The 20723-nt window shown below is 42.5% G+C and overlaps 1 protein-coding gene across 6 annotated transcripts in view; it reads right to left on the reverse strand.

Annotated features, from left to right (window-relative positions):
* CPEB4 (cytoplasmic polyadenylation element binding protein 4) overlaps positions 1-19457 on the reverse strand; it is a 38440-nt gene extending 18983 nt beyond the window's left edge. For 5 of the 6 annotated variants that reach the window (XR_011004394.1, XR_011004393.1, XR_011004391.1 and 2 more), the window contains exons 1-2: positions 16667-19457; positions 7739-7820 (exon numbers count right to left, since the gene is read on the reverse strand). Coding sequence is in view for 2 of the 6 variants with exons in the window: in XM_068206138.1 (XP_068062239.1) it covers positions 7739-7820; positions 16667-17788 (1204 nt within the window). In the remaining 4 variants the exon portion in view is untranslated. The remainder of the gene's footprint in view (positions 1-7738; positions 7821-16666) is intronic. The other variant, XM_068206140.1, reaches the window with a different exon arrangement.
* Between the last annotated feature and the right edge of the window lie 1266 nt (positions 19458-20723).

A 20723-nucleotide genomic window follows, 5' to 3' on the forward strand; every position in this document is an offset into this window, starting at 1 on the left:
TGCCATGGCTTGTATCACTGTGCTCCTGGACTCTTTATATGCAGCATTTCACCCCAGGAGCTCTGGTAGCCGTCTACCCATCAGCAATTCCTGCACCAGGAATTTTGTCCAGGCTTTTTCCTGGATCACCTGCCTGTGACTTGCAAGAGCTGGATTTACACTGCAAGATCTAAACCTGCAGTTCCTTAAGTACAATAATAGGTTCAAAGCAACTTATTTTTGTCTGTGGAAGGAATGATCACAAGACAGCCTGGAATGCAACACGAGGCCTTGGTTCCTTTTTTAACCATCCTCTTAATTCACTCCCAAACAAGAAGGGAACAGGAACACAAGCAAGTCAACATCAACCCATGAGAAAAGGCTGAGAAAAGTGGGATTGTTCAGCCTGGAGAAGAGAAGGATTTGGGGTGACCTCATTGTGCCTGAAGGAGGCAACAAGAAACATTGAGAGGGACAATTTCCAAGGGATGGAACGTCAGGACAAGGGGGAATGGCTTCCCATTGCCAGAGGGCAGGGTCAGATGGGATATTGGGAAGAAATCCTTTCCTGTGAGGGTGGGCAGGCCCTGGCACAGGTGCCCAGAGCAGCTGTGGCTGCCCCTGGATCCCTGGCAGTGCCCAAGGCCAGGCTGGATGGGCTTGGAGCAGCCTGGGATAGTGGAAGGTGTCCCCATGGCAGGGGGTGAAATGGGATGAGCTTTAAGGTCCCTCCCATCCCAAACCATTTCATGGTTCTGTGATGAAGCACACTCAAGTCTCTGCAGTGGAACCCTTCCCCATTTTTCATTTTTCCAGTGAAGAGCACAGGTAGGACACTCATTTCCCAGTAACATGGGACAAAACTGTACTACACACTTCCCCACAATCCAAATGGGAAGAGAAAATGAAAACATTATTTTAAAAGAATCACCATTTCCCTTGCCTGGATTCAAAAGTGCTGCACAGAACCAGGCACCAGCAGTATTTATATAAGTATCCCCACATTCCATGCACAACATTTATCCTTTCCTCACACCCAGTCTGAGTGCTGAGCTGGGATTCCTGCTAATGGGATTTCTGAGCAAAGCTGAAACCCCACTCCCTGCACCTCCTTTGACATGTGCCTATCTGAAGGCAGCATGTCACTGCTCCACTCACCTCCAGCTGTGACATTCACATTCTCTGGACAGAGAATGTGAATATCACACCCAACCATCAACACTGGAGTGGAAAAAACCTGCCCTCACAGCTGACCAATCTGCATTCCAACACACAAAGCATTAAGCTAAGGATGGATGAATCTACTCTAAAATGTGTTCTCAAATTTGTCTCAGCAATAGTTGTTATCATCCCAGCTAATGCTGGATTAAAAGAAGTGGATGCTCAATACAAAAACTGTATATGCATCATGATTCTTTCTTGAAGTAACTTAAATAATTCTTGCAAAATTCAGATTTTAGTCACTCTTGGGTATAAGCAATGACTGCCCATGACTAAAGAAGTTATGACTTTTTAAGACCAAATTTTTCCCTTTCACATCTCAGCACTCACCTCCTTATTTTTGCTCCAAACTCATCCCCTTTCTCATTACACCCATTTCTTCTTTAACTCCAGTTTTAAGAAAAGCACTTCAGGCTTTTCTTCCTGATTCTTTCATGCCATTTCAAGGCTCACAAACATGACAGCAGAGATCATGCAAAACGTGGCTATAACAAAAGACTCAAACGGTTCAACATCAAGGCAAAAAGTGAACAAAGTGAGCAAAAAGCAAAAAGACAGGTAGTTTGAGCAGTTTGGGCAGGGAGGGAGTTCAGTGTCTTCTAAAACAAGGAACAGACACCACTCATGAAATACAGCTCCAAACTGAAGGCAGCTTTGAAGATGATCCAGAATGGTCAGAGATTATCAAAGCAAGAATTCAGAAAAGAAAAAAAAAAACGAAACCCCAACCAAAATCTACTTGGTGGACAGTGACATTAAACAAAGCAGAAGATTAAACACACTTCTAAAAAAACAGGGATGGAATTAATTTCATGAGGCCACAAATATAAAAAAGAAAGCAAGTAAACCTTAGAAAGGTTTTAATCAGATTAGCAAGGCTGTGTCACGGCATTCAGAACGATTTTGTTGGCTGTTCCACTTCTGAAGAGCAAATCACCAAGTCAGACATGAAAATGTTCAGCAATGTTTTGCTGTGTTTTAAAGAGCTCTGACTGCCACATCATTTACAGCACATACATTCCAAGGAAATATCTTGTCTGAGAAGTATGAGAGGCATTTAATTTTCCACGCAGGCTCTGGAGATGGGACAGCATGGCAAGGGGCCTGGGAGAAATGACTGGACAGAAAAACACAGGTCTGCTCCAGCGAATTGCACAGGAATCCTGCCACTGATGCCCAAATTGGATTAAGATCAGAAAACCCTGGGATTTTTGTACTGCTCTGAGGTGGCAGAAAAAGGCATTTCCTGGTCTCAAAGGGTGGTTCCATCAACACCCTGTGGCTCAGTGCTAAATGGCTCCGTTTTGGACAGAGCATAAATCAAGGTTCCCCACCTCAAAATCCTGCAGGGGTGAAGTAAAACCAGAGTTGTTTGATGACTGTTTGATATGTGCCTTGTCAAAACCAGCATTCCTCTAACAGACAGGTATTATCAGAAAGGTTCAGCTGCTCAGTAATTCTTGTCTGGCCCCATCCCCTGACACCCCCTGGAGATATTTATTGGGATTAATGGGATCCCCTCTCAGTCTTCCCTTCTCCAGACTGACCAGGCCCAGCTCCTGGAGTCTCTCCTCACTGGAGATCTTTCCTCCCTGTGTTCTACCTAAGGCCAATTCCCCTTTTTTTTCTTTTTTCCCCCTTTTTTTTTTTTTTGCAAGTTTCAGACATGATTTTTTTCTTCCCAATCCACTTTTACCTTTCTAATTCTCACCAAATCCAGCATCTCTTCTGAACGACTTCATTGTAGCCACAACCCCAAATATCCATTTAAATGACTGGAAGTTTATGAGGTAATGAGTGTAAAATCATACATTATGTATGGTTTGTATCCATTACTTCTGTGGCAGGTTCAAATCCGATCTGTGAATCTGATCTCAGTGTTTATTAACAGATCATTTTAGTCCCTTCCTGTTGCCCAGGTGATTTCATTCTCTTACAAGATTGTTGGCTGTTTCTAAACAAAAGCTGTGATAAATCCCAAATACTGGAAAGACAGGGAAAATTCAACAAACACTTCACTTAATTAAAAAATTAAAATATTGAGTATTGCCCCCAAATTTTGAATGTTAGCTGCATTTGGAAAAAAAATAGGCCATTGCTTGTTAATATTTTAGAATATAGAATAGCAAAAGTTGTAATACTTCTACTTTAACCCACCTGAAATCAGTGGATTGCAACAAGAATGGGAACAGCTGATTTCAAATAAAATTCCCACAGAATTTCCCCCATCCCAGCTCCCTCAGCATGGGCTGGAGTTCAGTGCTATTAGACCCAGTTCTGCAATATTTTGACACAGTAAAACAATTAATTTTCTTCTTAATTAATAGGCACTCAGGTCTGCAAATCCCATTAGCCCTTCCTGGCATAGGAGGTAAAATTCAGGAAGATCCTGAGAATGAAACATTCACACAGTAACTCATCAACAGTTTCCAAAGAAAATGAAGGCAAACCTGAACAGCCTGCAGCCTGAAAGGAAGGGTTTGTTCATTTTTTTTGAAGGTGGATACATTAAAAAAGTGCAAATGAGTAACCCTTAGGTTCTGGGCAACAAGATCAACCCCAAAATCTGAGGTGCAACGACCACAGCAGCTGTAAAAAACCTCAAAATCTATTATTTTACATTTTAAAAGAGGTCAGATTTTGTCCTGTGCATAATAAATCACCCTAAACTTCCCTAAAGAGAATTGGGACTGATTCTCAGCAGGTTCTTATTAATGTTCTGGATCACACAGAAACCCAAATGTCCCATTCTACTCCAATAATATAAACATGCTGCATAATCCATACAGCTTGAAAAAAAAACCAACCAGTTCAGATTCTTATCCAATATTCAAAAAAGCTCTCAAAACTATTTGGATCCCTTTCATCAAAGAACATTTTACAAGGTTTACATATTTTCTTCAATTTTGCCATGGTTCTTCAGGTTAACATTAAGGGGCTGATGATTTAAAAATACAGCTTGGTCTCTCCACTTGCTCAGAGAAATCCTGAATGGTGCCAACTTTGCAGAATTCTGGGTTTTCAAAATTAAAATTTAGGGCTGCTGTTCAACCTTGCTCCACTCCTAAACCCTTCCCTTTGGTGCAGAAGTGTGTTTAGCTTTTCAGACTGTGTCACAGTCACAGCATTCCTGCAGACACTGAGCTGTTCACACCCAGATTTTACAGGAATGCTCTGCAGTGCTGGAAGCAGATGTCCTGGCCTGCTGCTTCCATCCATCCCACCTTGCATCATTTCCAGGCAATAACCTGATAATCTCAACTGAAATATTGCATATTTCAGTAGCAAACCGGTTATAAAGCATTTAAAGACATTTCAGTGTCACTTAACAAGGAAATATTTAGTCAATCTACTACTATTACAGTAAAGCTCAAATTGCCATCTGGAAGACCCAGATTCAAAAATCAGGCTCTGGATCTCAGGCTCAGCTCAGGGAGGCCGAGTACTTTGTAAAGAAGATGCAATTAAGTCTCCAGGGAAAGGCTTCTGCAGGCTGACATTGGCTGTGCAGCACGCAGCACACTCACTGGGCTGGATAAAAATAACATATTGAAATGGCAGCTGCTCAGCAAATGAAGAGGATTTGAGCAGGGATAAAAATATACCTTAAAAGAAGAGGAGAAAATGGTAAAATGCCTACTCAAGGCATTAAAAGGTAATACTGAGTGTACTGAATCACTGTAAGATTCACCTTTTAACCTCATGCAGAAAATATTATTTATTTCATATAGCAAGACAACCAAAGAATGTAATTATTACTGACCTGAACAAATCCCAGGCTAGCACAGCTTAATCACCTCAGTCATGAAGAACACGCTATGGACGGACTTTGTTACATTTGGAAGAATCCCTACTCTGATTTTATTACAGAATTCCCAGCCTGCTGCTCTGAACATATCATTTAAAGATGGAACTGATGTTCAGAGACAGCAGGTTCCAAACTGTGACTGATGTCTATTATCATGCCCATTCTCCCAGTTGTTTTGAAGGGGTATTTTACACAGTTCCTCTTTCTCTGGCAGTCCATGACAATATGAAAGGGGTGCTGTTAACGATACACACTAAACTCATGCTGAGGCTGGATTAAACCTCTCACAAGATAGCAGTGAGACCTATTAGATCATCTGAATTATTTCCATGCCATTCTGAGCTTGCTCACCACAGTATGTTTTATTACTGTCTTGTCCAGGCTATTTTTAAAGTCTCAAACCCAGAAGCTTTTCCTTTCTGAGAGTATCCAACTTTAGTTCAAAGCACTGCATGCACTGATTAACCCATTTGAAATGCAAACTGAAAAACTTCTTATGGAGCTGCTGATTTAAATGCAGGTGTTTGAAACAGCAAACAAGATTTGAGCTGACAGCCATAATTTGTCCTATTTAAAGATTTCTATATCCGAGGTTTAAATAAAGATGGGGCAAGAAAAGAGAAAACGTGAGACAGGATCTGTGTTAGCAGATGGAAAATAAACACAAAGGGCTCGTGATCAGCAGCCCCACTCCAGGCCTGATGTGGAATGTTTTGTCCCAGCAGTTTACAGTTTTTTTCCAGCTGTATCAGTTGGTTTAACTAAAGGTATTTCCTCTCCTTGCAAACCCCACCCTACTCAGGGATGATCTCTGCAGTTACCAGGGCCCGGCGGATGCTGGGTTGAATAAAGATCCATTCCTTAAATACCCGACAGGAATTAAGTCACTGAGTGCTGTGCCAGAGCAGCACAGCCAAATTCAGGCACTGCACACTTCACTGGAAGCAAGGTTCATGTTCTTGCTGAGGAGATCCTTGAAAAATGAGGCTTCACAACAAAATATTTCACAGAAAGTCACTTGAACGTCTCATCTGGACTGTGAGGCTATTTTCTGTACAGTTATATAACTGTTAACCGTGAAACTGAATAATTCACAAGGAATCTAAGCAATAATTCCAGCCCAGGACCTGACTGATATCCCTGTGCTTCAATCAGTGTGAGACAAGGCACACAGAACTTTGCAGAAGCCACAGAGGACTTTGTAGAGGGAATTAACACTCAGGCTAAAGCAGGAATTAATGCGTGTCAGAACTATTTGTATTCCTTGCTGACATACTTATTCCATCACTCTTAAAACATGCTAAGCACTCAAAAAAGAAATGTTTCAACTGCAAAGAACCTTTTCAAAGCATTTAAACTAAACATCAAGCTACTTTCAGAAGTACCCTTGCTCAACAGCTGACCATAAATACATATGAAGCTGACTTTGTTAAACTCAGATTTAAAGGGAGATTTTATTTGTCCCATGGCCATGTCACCTTGGGCCAGATTTCAGAGCTGTAACCTGGTTTGGGAGTGCCAGGCAGCTGGATCAAAGGTTTGGGGGCAGATCCCAGGCGCTCAGACAAGGAAGAGCACCTCACTCTTGGTTCTGTATGCAGTTCTGGGGCCATGGGATGTTGCCAGACAGAACATAAACCAAATAAAAGCTGTTAATACTTGTCATTAATAAAAACCTGGTCCCCACTGCATAAGGAGGGAAGCTATTTTGGGGTTTTAGTTCACTTGGCATCAGTTTTATCCACATCAGGCTCTCCCTGTCATTTCAACAGGGAAGTATTTTGTGGTGTTTTCACCACACTGAATTTCTGCACAGCTCTGGGGATGGGAAACTCGAGTTGCATTTCCAGACCACAGAGAAGGCAACAAACACAAGTTCTCGCCAGTTTATCAAAGGCTGGTCTTCTGAGCAAGAATCACAATTAAAACAAGTCAGATTTCATTACCACCACAAGCCTTGATATCAAAAGGAATTTACTTGCAGAAACCACAAGTGCAGGTTTGTTTTTTTTTTTTTAGTGGTCTCATGACTGGTAACAAAAGTGAGTGGTTAGATAAGGAGTGTGTGTGAGAATTTGACTACTCCACTCATACATGTAACCACTGAACTGCAATGGATTACTCACCCTACAGGACATGAAACTACAGCTCTGAATTGTTGACCATAAGCAGTTTTTATTTAGACAAAATTATGTGCAGACAATACTTTGGATACTTTGTAAGCTGAGGTATTTCCAAAGCACAACTACCTTTGCCAAAAAAAAAAAAGGAAAAAAAGAGATAAATCCCAAATGTAAGTCACTTCAATTTCCCTCTTCCTTTCCCAATGGTTCCAGAAAGGTAAAAAAAAATGAAATACTCTGTTTTTCTCAAAAGGACATGGATAAACCTTATTCTTTCCCAAGACAGAAAAAAACTATGAGTTCATCAAGAAAACCCTATCAGGCAAAAAGTTACTTCTTGCTGAGCTGCACAAGATTCCAGAAGTTGATCAAAACCCCTGGGAAATAACACAACAGGTCAGCCTGTGTTTGTGTTCTGCACTGCTCTGGACCAGGACAGACACCCTCGGTGCTCCTGTGCTGAAACAGCTTCATTCACACAACCAAAAAAAGCCATCAGGTGAACAAGGGAAATTCACTTTTCCCACCCAAAACCAGAGCCTCTTATTTTCAGTAAGCCCCTCTCCCCAGTTATTTGCTGCAGGAAATAGTCTCTGTCTAAATTTACCTTTCAGTGAATCATTTTCAGCCCTCATTATGTCAATTAGGGAGTTCTCCAGTGAGTGCATGTCAAAAGTCCTCGTGCGATCCTGCAAGCAAACACAAACAGAGCCAGTGTTAAACACGAGCACCTGAAACATAAAAACTTCCAATTTCTTCTACCTAACCACAGCAGAGTTAAGCAAAAACCATATACCAAAGGATAGAGGAATATTAAAAATTTCCTCTGATAGAGGAATATAAAAAATTACAATATTATTAAATAATTGTTAAACTATTTTAATAAATATTAAGTGTTTAATATTAAAACATTTTAATAATATTAAGTATTATTAAATATGAATCTGATCTATAATAATCTAATAATAACCAATGAAGTCTAATACCAATTTCTCCTTCCTATTAACTAAAGCCATCATTTTACACATGCCCAGGTCAGACTTTCCCAACCAAACAATCAATTCCACATCGTACAAATCTGATGTTATAGAAGCAAAACACAACGTAAAATACCCTGGCACTGCTTTCATTTAATTGGCAAATTCAGAATAACTGAAATTTCTCATAATCTCTGAAATCTTTACAGTACCATAAAAGGTCCCAAAAGGAGGAAAAAAATCACTCTAATTCCCAATATTATTCACATATCCATGCTTTCTGTGTATTTATACATTTGGACTTGGATAGAATTTTATACAATTACATTAATCCACCCTGATTTTAATTTTTTTTTCTGTCCAAGAAGCTCTCTACCATCAACTTTAAATATTTTATTTCATTCCTGTTCTAAGGAATCCCCTCTGAACTGAGCTCAAGCATCGGGAAGTCTCTGTTCAAACAAGAAAGAGAAATTTTGGACATTTTTGCTCTCGACTCCTTCTCCACAACTCTTGTTATTCCAGCACTGAGTGTGTTTTTTGTCCTTAACACTGGCTGTGAAGCTGAAATTTCTCCAAAGCACACAGATCCAGCCTGGAATATTTTTAAAGGCAGTGGTGAGTTATAAAGTGCTTTCTTTCAGTGCTGAAGCAGCAGAGATTGCGTGTTGCAAGGGCCGCTCCTGATTCCACTGATCCCTCATTCTGGACTTAAAATACCCCAAACTATTCCAAGAGCAGGAACTCACCAGCTCCTGATCCATTTCCAAGTTGTAAATTACATTCTGATCACTAAAAAATACCATTTTTCAATCGAATTTCCTGGTATTTTTCCTCTCTTCAGAACCGTTTATTACTGAGACAGAACAGGCCACGTATTCCAACCCGGATGTGCTGTGTCTCAAATAGCATTAAAAAGGCCAGAGTTTGGAACCAGTTCCTTTATTAAGTCTAGCAAATATCAAATTTGCAATAAAAAGCACAGCACTGCCCTGTCTCCCCACAGGATTGATTTCCGTGGTCATTTCTATCACAAGATAATTGAGGCACCTTAGAGAAAATATCAGGAGCATTTAAATCCTTAAATTTTGTGGTTTTCTTTCATAGATTTCCTACAGTTCTCTGTTTTCATGGATTTCCTACAGTTTTCCTACAGCTTTTTCTGCCTGTCCTAGCAGATTTAATTTATTGGTTTGGTTTAAACATTGCTACTTCTTATCTATTTCAAACTCTAGTTACATTAAAATCCCTTATCAGGAGTGAGTAGGAGGTTTTGGATCCCTTAGGATCCAACTGCTGAGTAACTCAGGAATGGATATTAAAAGGCAACCTCTGCATTTCCAACAGTCCTTACAAAATGACAAAAATAGCCTAAAACACAGGTGGGAGCATTTACTGAAAACCTGATGTCCCTCAGCAGCTTCTCCTTCCTGAATTCTTGTGTTAACCTCAAGCCCACTCCATGAACAGCTACAAAACTCAAATTTCACAAAGTGCAAAACTCAGTAATTCCAAATCTTTGTGGAATTGTGGCACTTCACATTTCAGTTGTCTGAGAGACACAAAGGAAGTGACCCAGGCCAAGTAATTCCCAGTTTATTGTGCTGAGCACCTGAGCCTGAAGCAACTCTCTTCTCTCTAAAACCTGGGTTGTGTTGGCTGAGCTGGAGTAAAAAAGGGTTTGCTGCAATGCTCATTTTTAATACTGACAACAGAGAATTTAAACATTTGAAGGGAAAAAATGGAATTGAACTGGTTGGCTCACAAGGAACTGCATTCTCCAATGGAAGCTTTTGGTGCTGAGGAATTTATTTTTCTTTCCAAGTGAACCACAAGCTGTCCCTTTTCCAGGGTGAGGTCCACAAGCTGCAAATCACACTGCAAACACTTTAAAACACAACCCTGCACAGTGCTACAACAGATTAACTGGTGATATTCCCACCCAGGAAAAGCAGGAATGGCTAAAACTTGGGACAGATAAGGAAGACACTGTACATCTACCCAGTGAAAAGATGTCAGGCCTAAATAAAGATCAGCCAAGGTGCCAAGCTCAGCTGGGTCACAGGTTTGCACAGTGCTTATTATTAAAAAAAAAAATAATTTCCTTGATTATTTGCCCTGACAGGTTGCACCTTACTAGAGAAAGTCACCATTGGTAGTTTTGAGAATTTTTATACAAATTAAAGTCCTTTTTATAGTCAAATTCCTTTGAGAACAGCAGCACAGATTTCATCAGTCTTATCTTGCAAGACATTTTACCAGAACCATATCTGAAATATATCCATTTATTAGAGATAGGTGAAGGTTAGTGGGAGTGGCCAAACCCCTGAGAAATGCATAAATCTGCATTTTATCCCAAAAGCTCTAATCCAAAAATAGCTCTAATCTAAATAATAGCTAATCTAATAGCTCTAATAATTCATCCAAAAATAGCTCTAATAATCAAGATATTGATCACAAACCATAACTAAATGTGAGCTTTTCTCAGACACATATTACTTATAAAGCACATGAACCACACTGAACTTAGGAAAAAATGTTTTCTTTAAAAGATTTCATGTAAAGAGAATTAATAACAATATGGTGATGGTTTTAATGAAGCAATTCACAAAGTTACAGTGCTTTGGAGCTGGATTGCTACTTGACACTTATTTATTGATAAAGAAAATATACAGAGGTATGACTATCTGGACTAAAGCAGAGTTTGTACAATTCAGTAACAAAATGTGGCAAGCACAGCCTGGTATTATTTGCCTGGGTTCCAAAAGAACTTGGCTTTACACAAATTTGTTTAGGGCATCTAAAATGTTGCTTTATCAGAGGGCTCAAATGCTACACACTTTTACCCTTGGGAAACAGAACTGAAGCAGAAAGACACCAGGTAAACACAAGGCCACAATAAAAAATTACAAAAAGAAAACCCAAACAAACAAAACACAAACCAAATTAAACAAACTAAAGCCACAAAACAACCAAAAAGAAAGAAATCAACCTGCAGTCTTAATACACGACTGTGTTTAAATTTTCAGCCAACATTTCAGAAGGCATTCATTGAACATAATTTGGAATAAGCAGTGCTGTTTGCACAAGGTACAAGAGGTGACAGCCTCCAGATCTGAAAAATGAGTTATTGAGCCTGTAAATGTCTACAATAACCAACAAACCACTTCTGGACTCTAACCTCTACAAAAAAAATTAAATTCTAATTCCTATACCAACTTTATTTTCCATCTCTATTTATATTTCATCCCTAAAAAAAAGTCACTTGGTGCATAACATGTATGATATACACTGGGTCATCCTCCCATGCAAAAGGAATTCCACAGGAATTTTTCCTGCACAGGAAGATCATACTTTGAATTTAAAAATCCCATACATTCATTCTGCACATCAGAAAAATGCACACTTAATTTAACTACTAACTCTTTAAAGAGTCACTGTATTTAGTCTGCACCCACAGCATTACCATGAATAATTAAGATGCCAGAACCTGAGAGCACTTCCCAGGATGGACCTCCCAGTGGTAAATCCCAAATTTCACCAAAAAATCGAGGTATGAACACTTGCTGGTAGCTAAGGCTGGGCCTGATCTTTTAAAATAAGGTTGGTCTGAATTCCAAGGCATCAATAATAATGAAAAAGGTGTCATTGCATCAAGCAATGTATTGATCAGCATTTATGGAGTAGGTGCAGTTGTAAAAGTGGGGCTTGTTTTAGACATTTACATCTTTGTCAAACCACAACATTTGTGCAAATCAAAAACCTCACAGCTACATTTGTACCTTAATTACAGCAGGAGAAGCCTAAAACTTTCTGAAACCCTGTTCCCCTTTCCCACAGCTCCAAAGCCACATCTCGGGCACAGGAGAGCCAGCATCGCCATATTTATCATCATAAATACAAGTTCCACACTTCTCTTTCAATTGCAACACAAATTTGGACTGGATTTTGCTTCTGGGGAAGCTTCTCCTCCTTCCCAGCACCCTGTAAATGCTGTATTCCAGCTCCCAGTCCAGTATCCAGTGAATTAAAGGCTTTGAATAAACAGGTTTTTCCTGAAAGGATGTTGCTGTATTCTGCCCAGGTCATCTTTTATAGCTTCACTAGGGAACAATAAGAAAGAGCTGGAAAAATAAAGTGGCACAAAACACAAAATTTAGTCCAACTTGAACATTTTAAGTGTTAGAAATGACAAACCTTTACTGGAAATGTTTGTAACGTGTGTTTTTATTTTAGCCGCACATTAGTTTATCATGTATCTTCCAGAATGATTTTCCACAGTATCTTGCATTCTCACTCCTTGCTGGGCTGCTAAGTATGCAACTTTCAAAGCAAAATGCTTAATAAGAGTACTCCTTTTAATCTTAGGAAAAAGACAAACATAATTCAAATAGCTTCTTAACAAAAGCTCTCTTTAAACAGAAACCCTGAGGTCAAAAACACACAGGAGGGCTAAAGCCCAAGTATGAACGTCAGTAGTAAGTTTATAAAACAAGAACAGTGTTAACTTCCACAGCACTTAACTTGTGCATGTCATACCACATTAGAGTGCTGCTAATCCCACAGATCAGTAGCTGTGGGGAACAGCACACAAAACACTAATTACTGCACAGCTGATGGAGTTACACAAAAATGGGGGAACAGGTTTAAAAACCCAGCTTCAAGGATTTGCTCTGTTTTCAAATGATGCCTTGAAATTATTGGGAATAATTGCTGTTGCTAGAATAAAAAAAATTAAATTCTGCAAAACAGATAAGCTCTTTTTGTGCAGCCAGTCATAGTGAGTTATGAAAAGGTTCCTCAAACCCAAATATTAAAATGAAGAGGAATGGTAAAGAAATTTATTTGCAAGATCCCTTCAAGAGGAAAGTTTGGCAAATGTATTCAAGAGGCTATTTTTTTAATCCCAGCTCCCTGTGAATTTGTTTAATGCACTTATTAAATCAGGCCATTTCTATGGGCAAACAAATGCTGACGTAGAGGTCGGAATTCAAACACGTTTTGTAATCATGAATGTGTTTTCTCAAACATTCCATATCTGCCTGGGGGAAGAGCAAGTCTCCCTGGCACAGGCCCTGGCTGGATTTGGAAGGGGTTATATACCTGGAAACCAGCCACTGGGGAAGAAAGGAAAAAACATTTTGAACAAGTGGATACAATGAACTGCTCTCATGTACAAAATTCTTTGAAATGGGCAGTTATTTTCGAGCCTGATTCCAGGAAGAAACAAAAATTCTTTTTAAGCATTTTTACAGAAAGCTAAGCACTATTGCTTCACTTGCTTGTGCCTTCAGAGAGCCATTTAAAAAACATCATCACGCACTGAAGATGAGATCTGGAAAGCTGGAAATGCCTATCAAAGCAAGATTTATGCATTGCATAACAGGCAGGATGTTCCACTCATGAGGAAGTGCAAGTACACAGCCAAAGGAAAGCCAAAACAATCTTGAAGGCAGCGCTGCCCTGAAACGCAATTACTGAGCACCAAGTTTGTCAGTGCTGCTGGGAGAGAAGGACAAGGAATTATTCTTAAAAATCACTAACTTGGTAAGGTGCCACAGTCATACCCAGAGCATTTTCATATATTAATTCTCATGGAAGGCTGTGAGAGCCAAAAGACTCTGTTTTTTGCTTTTTAATTTGAATTCAGGAACCATTTTTTCATTTGGAGACCATTTCCTTTTCAAACGAACACACAAAGAACAATGGCTTTTCTCTTTTCAAAAGATCTTTGAAGGGGGGAGCCTGCCCAGTGGCTAAAGCACAACATCAAAACTTAATTTCATTAACAGATATGGTTAAGTCTTCTCTGACCTTGCTGCCAGTTCCATCCCTGTAAGAGGTTCCTAGTGACGCTGTCATTTGGGAATTGCAGGAGACAGGATTCCAAATGGAAAACACTTAGAGCAGAGAGCACGGGGTTTGCATGCAGCTCTCAGTGCCAAGGCAAGGCATCATCGAATTGCAAGGTTATCAAACTGATCACCGCCGTATTTTCCTTTCATCTGCACCATTTGGAGCACCCATTTCATCCCATGGGCAGGGATGTTTGAAGGGAGCAGGAGTTCACGTCAGTGGCTTATAGGGAAATTATGGGATCCCATCCTTTCCAAAGAGGAAAAGATCTCTTACTCCTGGTCACCCCAAGATTTCCATCAAAACACAGCCAGAATCCTGTGTGCCACCAGGCTCTGGAATAGACAAAACCTCTGAGGAAAAAAAAAAAAAAAAAGAAAGCGATCCCCAAATATTTGCAATTGCTGGTTTACATTTTGCTTTCTAAAGAAACTCATTTTCACTAGATTGCAGCACCACTTGTTAATGATTTAAGCAGCAAAACATAAATATTAAATGAAAGGGATTGTTGTATCGAATTACTCCATTATGTTGCTTCAGCAAAGACAGCTTTCAATTATTTCCTAAACAGGAATCTAAGAAGATTCCAGTAACAAAATAGCCTTGTCCAGTGGCATGGTTGAATCAGCAAGGATACTTCAGGAGCAGAGAGAGAGAGAAAGAGAGAGAGAGAGAAGATGCATGAACACAAATATGTAATAAGCAAAATTCTGCTTTGAGTCAGGAATAGAATCAGCATAGCCAAGAAAAAAAAAAATACATCAAAGGTCAAATTTTACATCATTTGTTTCAAGCGATTCAAAAATTCACTCTGCTTTCAACACCCAGCTAAAGTGACCAAAGGAGCTAAAGATTTTATACAAAAGAAAAAAAAAGTTGTAATAAGCGGTTGTCCAAGATGGCTTCAAAATTAACCAGCATCTTTCTAGGGCTGCAGTGCTGAAGTCCTGCTCTGCTGCTCTGCCCTTTTCCTCACAGAAGGGATAGTAACAGACTGGAGAGCACTTCCCTCCACACTTTCCTTTTCTTGGCATGGAGGAGTGTCAGACTTGGTCTTGACATGTACAGCTTCATCAGGGTGTTTATGTAAACAGACACCAACATGCTACACCAAAATGATTTCTTTACCATGATCAAACTCCCTGTGTCTGCTATTCTGTGTCTGGAACACCATCCAGAAGTCAAGGTTGACTTTGCCAGTTCCCTGAAATTTCCTTGATGCCAATCCAAGCACATTGCTCTGCCTGTGTATATATTTGGGGCTTACACACAGCAGCAAGGACACACTTGATCTCATTCTGTCACTCTCAACATCAGCTACGTGTCAGGGTACAGAGTGAATCAAACCGTGAGCCAAGGCTCGCTGCAGTGAGGCTGAAAAAAGACCAGATCCAGCTGGGTCCCTTTTTCTAATGGTTTCACTGGATAAATTGGGTGTGCTGGACATGGCTTCATCATATTAATTATAAACCCTGACATTAAAATCAATTATTACTCTGCTTTCTAAATTTGGAAGGGCTCTACCTGATACTGAAGCAGTCGGTACCACTGCAGTAGGAAAAAAAGGCTCTGAAGGAAAGTTATTGCCAGCAGCTGCTGTGCTGTCAGCAGGGCCTGCACACCACCAAAAAACTGCAGTCTGCAAAGAACCCAACTATCCCTGCATCCACAAAGTCACTGTTAAATGTATTTCTGGTTTTTCACATCATGAGACACATTGCACAGTTAGTATCTTTGAAATTGTATTTAAGTAGGTCACCCCCGTTCTTGCAGCATGGCAACAAATACTGCAATCACGTTGAGAATTTTACTTTTGCCCTCATTTGAAGAGCTTGAAAAACAACCCTGGAAATGTAAAAGAACTCTTGGGCCTTTTAATTCACCCTAAAGGAGTTTACAAAAGGCACACAGACACATAAAAGCTGGGTTTAACTGGTGGTCAGATGAAAAGAAGGGGACTTCTGGTTTAATTCCTACTGCAAATTAGGTTCAACATTATACAGTTCTTTTCAAATTCATAACAAGTCAGCCCAGAAGGAGAGGCTGAGCTGCCAGACAACCTGCCTCCTGCCAGGAGAAGGCCACAGCAAAACATAGGAGACCACCAACTGATCTCATCCACATCTATTTTTAGTGCTGATTTAATGGCCTGTAACCAAAATTTGCTGCCATTCCTGAGGAGAGCAAACTGCACTGATTACCATTATTTGTAAAAAGCAAACTTTCCCCCAAAAATGCTACAAAAATTATGTTGCACTGAAAGCCCATGTGATACTGTAAAACCACATAAAATCACTCCATACTTTTTCTCAGATGTGGCACATTGCTGAATGCTTTCAAAGGCCTCAGATCTCTCATACTCCACCAGGCACTTTTTTTTTCCTTTTTCCTCTTGGTTGAAATACTTGTCAGTGAATTCCTCCATTGGCTATTTCTGTCTGTGTTTAAGTATTAAGCTGAAGCAAAGTGGCCAATACAGAAGGCTGGTGCGCAATAGATATTTATGACCATCACTGTTAAAAAAAACCCCATGAATCACAGCTTGGAGGATCATTCCCACTATGACATTTTAAGTTAGCCATATGGTTTTTTTCAGTTGCGAGCACAGAAATCCCACAACCAGGACATTTTAATGCTCTTTGGGGAGGTTTTTGGTGGTTTTTTTTTTTTTTTTTCTTATGGATACAACAGAGTGCGCTCACCTGAAAAGGAAAAATGTTGTCAGCTCTGTTCAAGCTGTCATCCATCCAGGATTTGGGAGCGAAGGCCGAGCTGGGTCGTGCATACTTCTGCAGCTGGATATGATTACTTGCAAAATTCTTCTTTAAGGGCGAGATGGAGTTCAAGGGGGTGATCCCTCCGTTCAGTCCCCGGCGGTGGTCTCGGCCCTGGGACCCTCCCCAGCCGCCATATCCGCCGCCGCCGGGGCTCCAGGAGGACGGGGTGGGCGACGGGCTTTGGTAGCTGCTCCACGGAGAAGGTGGCTTGTTAAGATTGTTGGCCAAATGAGGCAACTGATTAAAAGCAGCATTTCTGTGTGTGAATGGAGGTGGGTGAGGACTTGCAGGAGACCTCCTCTGTTGCTGATGCTGATTGTGATGATGCTGGAAATGGGGGTGATGAGGGTGGTGCTGGGAGAGGGGTCCGATCTGGGGGGAAAAGCTACCACCAAAGCCAGGGCTGACGTGATGTGGGAAATTCTGAAACAGCAGAGCACCATTATTAGCTGAGGCAGTAGGGACCCCTCCCTGGTGGAAAAAACTTGCATCTTCATTGATTATTGTAGAAGAAGAAGGAGCAATAGCTGCAGACCAGTTACTAAAACCAGTCAGAGAAGATGCGGTGGATGTCAAGGGCTGTGTCGAAGTACCGAGCCCCGAAGCCTCTTGGTAATCAAATCCTGTTAAAACCGGCGATTCTAGTCTTATTTTCTCCTTTCCATTGCCATTCTCTGAAGAATTATCGCCCTGGTTTTCTTCAGTTTTAGTTTTCTCGGGTTCAGAGAGCATGCCTGCTTCCTGACTTTGACCAGGGGAAAGCTGCTGTTTTTCTAGGGACTCTTGCTTTTCCTGTTGCTGAGTTTTAGATTTTTCTGACCCCAGAATCTCATCCTGAATATTATGGGCAGCTGGAGCAGGAAAGAGCCAAGCTGACCCAGCACTACTGCCATTGGCAGCTGTGTTATTATTTATAAAAGCAGCAGGGCTGGGGGTTGCATTTTGATGATGGTGTGGAGGCTGCAGATGTGGATGAAATCTGACTGGAAAAGCTGACTTATTTCCAGTGTTGTTTTGCACTAACACTCCAAACCCGTAATCCCCCATTTATTATATCTAGGGTTTGAATCCTCCCTGTAAGAACAAGTTGATGTTTAGTGTTTATCTTGTCCTCTTGTGAGGCAAAATTAGCAAGTATCCTGGTTTTCACTAGATATTCCAGTGTCTCCCTCCACGCTGTTTATTTCAGATTTGGATAAAGATGTTTACTTTTTTTTTTTTTTTTCCTTTTTGCAAAAGACAGATCTCTTCAACTATTTCAATGTGTCAATTTGCGTCCGTTTCCTTCCTTTGGCCAGGAGGAAGGGAAAAATAAATCTTTGGTTCACAAAATAAGAGGTTTCCTTTTTCTAAAGGAAATGCACAGCAATGAGAGAATAAGCTTCTGGGAAATGAGGATAAAGAGATTCTAACTATCCTGTTTTTTTCCTCCTCAGCAGCCTTGACTCGCCCATAAATGAGTTAAGAGGGAAGGAAAAAAAATACAATGACGTCTGGTCCCTCAACCCCTTGGCAGCAAAAAATAGATTTAAATCTGGAATAATTTAATACATCTCTATAATCTAATATATATTTGTGTCCTGTTTAAAAAGAGTCTTTGCTCCAGACAAGGGAAAAATTTACCTCAGGATCTCAGCATTCAGAAGGGTGAAATGGGGGAGTGAGTTGCAGAAGAGGCTTTATCCCGTGCTGCTGGGTTTAACCTATTATATTTAGCAATAATATACACCGTGTGTGTGCGTGTGTGGTTGTTTAAAGGGGTGAGATCTTATCTCAGGAAATCAGTATTCTCTGTGTGTTGGGTGGGGAGCGAGTTGTGCAGGAGAAGGGTGGATTCTTGATGCTGCTCCTTCTGGGCTGGGTTTCTGAGCTCGCCAGACTCGCTTCTTATTTATGATCCAATATTTGCGTGTCCTTCATATGAGTCCTGACTGTCCGAGGAGGAAGGTTTTCATCTCAGAAATCAGCGTTCACCGTTCGGGAAAGGGAAGGGAGGGGACAGCGAGTTGTGCAGGAGGAAGGGGAAGGAGGTTTGTTCTCGCTCTCTGCTGCCGGGAGGGTGTTTTGCGGTGCGGGGCTCGCCTCCTTCCCCGGGAATCGCGGCTCCCGCAGCCCAGCGAGCCCCCGGAACGCGCTCCCTGCTCAGGCACTCGGCATCCAGCGGGGCCGGGCTGTGCGTGCCCCGCGCGTCCCCCGCCCTCGCTCGAGCCGGGCAAGGCAGGAGGGGTTTTACCTCAGCAGCGCAGCAGCCTCCGGCACGGAGGGGAAGGCTCGGCCGGCCGGGCTCCTCTCTCCCCCATGGAAGGTGTTTAGGCGGCTCTCCCGGGTGGCCCGGCGGGGTCGGGGCAGGCTCTGTCTCGGGGCGCAGCGCTCGGGGCTCCGGCGGCGGCTCGGGGCGCTCCCTGCCCTGCGGCGGCTCGGCTGGGCTGCGGCCGGGCCGTGCCCCTCATGTACCGGCCGCACCGGGGGGGGGGTCTCCGCGGGCTCGATGCTGCGGGGAGCTGGAAGGACGAGGCGATCGACAGCTTTCGGTAGCCGGCGACGTGTCCCCGGCGCGCAGCCCCCGCTGCCGCCGCCTCGTTTCGCGTCTTTTTCCGTGTGTTTTTTTCTGCCGCCTTCCCCGCCCCCCACCCCCCCGGCGGCCGGCGCAGCCGGTGCCTCGCTGGTCCCCGCGCGGCCGCTGCCCAGCCCGTGCCGCCCGGACCGAGCGGCCGCACCAAATGACAACCAGCTGGCGGGGGCCGCGCGGCGCTTCCGGGGCGGTGGCGGCCGCGCCCCCGGCCCGCCCCCGGCACCGGCTCCGGCTCCGCCCGGCGCCGCGCCGCCATCTTTGGTGCGGGCAGGGACTCCCCGGCCGGGGCGGCCACCCCGGGGCTGGGCGCGCGCCGCCCGCGGCGCCGCCGCCATCTTAGGTGTGGGCGGGAGGTCAGGCGGATGCCGGCGGCGCCGCCATCTTGGAGCGAGGAGCGCGGCGCCCGCCATGTTTGTGCAGGGCAGGGCGTCACCTGTCACTGCCAGTGCCCGGTGCCACGGGCAGCGGCCGCGCTCGGCGGCCACGGTGAAGAGCTTCTCATTGCACCCCCGCCACGGCAGGGACACCTTCCACTGTCCCAGGTTGCTCCAAGCACTGTCCAGCCCGGCCTTGGGCACTTCCAGGGATGGGGCAGCCACAGCTTCTCTGGGCGGCCTGTGCCAGGGCCTCACCACCCTCACAGCGCGGAATTTCTTCCGTACGTGCAACCTAAGTAGTCCAAGGGCAAGCATCAAAAAGTCTGTCTACTGCAGATCTGGTCTATACACTACATAGTTTTTGGGATGGGCGCTGTTTTTGCGCACTGACAGATTACAGCATGCAAATGAAAATATAGTTCAAAAATGACTATCAAAATATAATGACATTAAACTAACTATATGTAGGTACACCATTAGAAAAATCAAGTTCAAAAGGAAATATATAGAGAAGTTTCCTCAAAAGTTTTCTCGTGGTAGAGGCCTGTCCTCTCTTTGCTCCAAGACTCCTTCTCAGACCCATGACTATCATTGGATGATACTTTTACCAAACCAAGTATTTCCCAACAATTTTATTACATAAACCTTATTCTTCACAATCACAGACACCTTGTTTCTCTGTGTGAGAATGGCCTTGTTTACAAATGGTGAAAACATCATTGTGAAAATGTAATTACTGGGTTATAATTTCCCCCTTTTTTACTGTCTGCAACTTCTATGAGCCCATCTGTTACTAAGCATTATTTTCCTCTGCCTTTTTCTAGTCGTAAGGTTGTTATCATCATCTTACAGCTCAGGGTTAACAGCCACTTCTGTCCTGGACCTGGCTCCAGCAGCAGATTGCTGTTCCACAAATAGTTTGGGAAAGACTGAGTATATGTCCTTAATTTAATTTCAGGCACACCCTTGCAGTGCATTAGGGTGGATGCAGATGGACTGGAGTGATACGAGCAGAATTTCTAAAATCTGACTT

Source organism: Anomalospiza imberbis, chromosome 15, assembly GCF_031753505.1.
Source record: "Anomalospiza imberbis isolate Cuckoo-Finch-1a 21T00152 chromosome 15, ASM3175350v1, whole genome shotgun sequence".
Lineage (NCBI taxonomy): Eukaryota > Metazoa > Chordata > Aves > Passeriformes > Viduidae > Anomalospiza > Anomalospiza imberbis.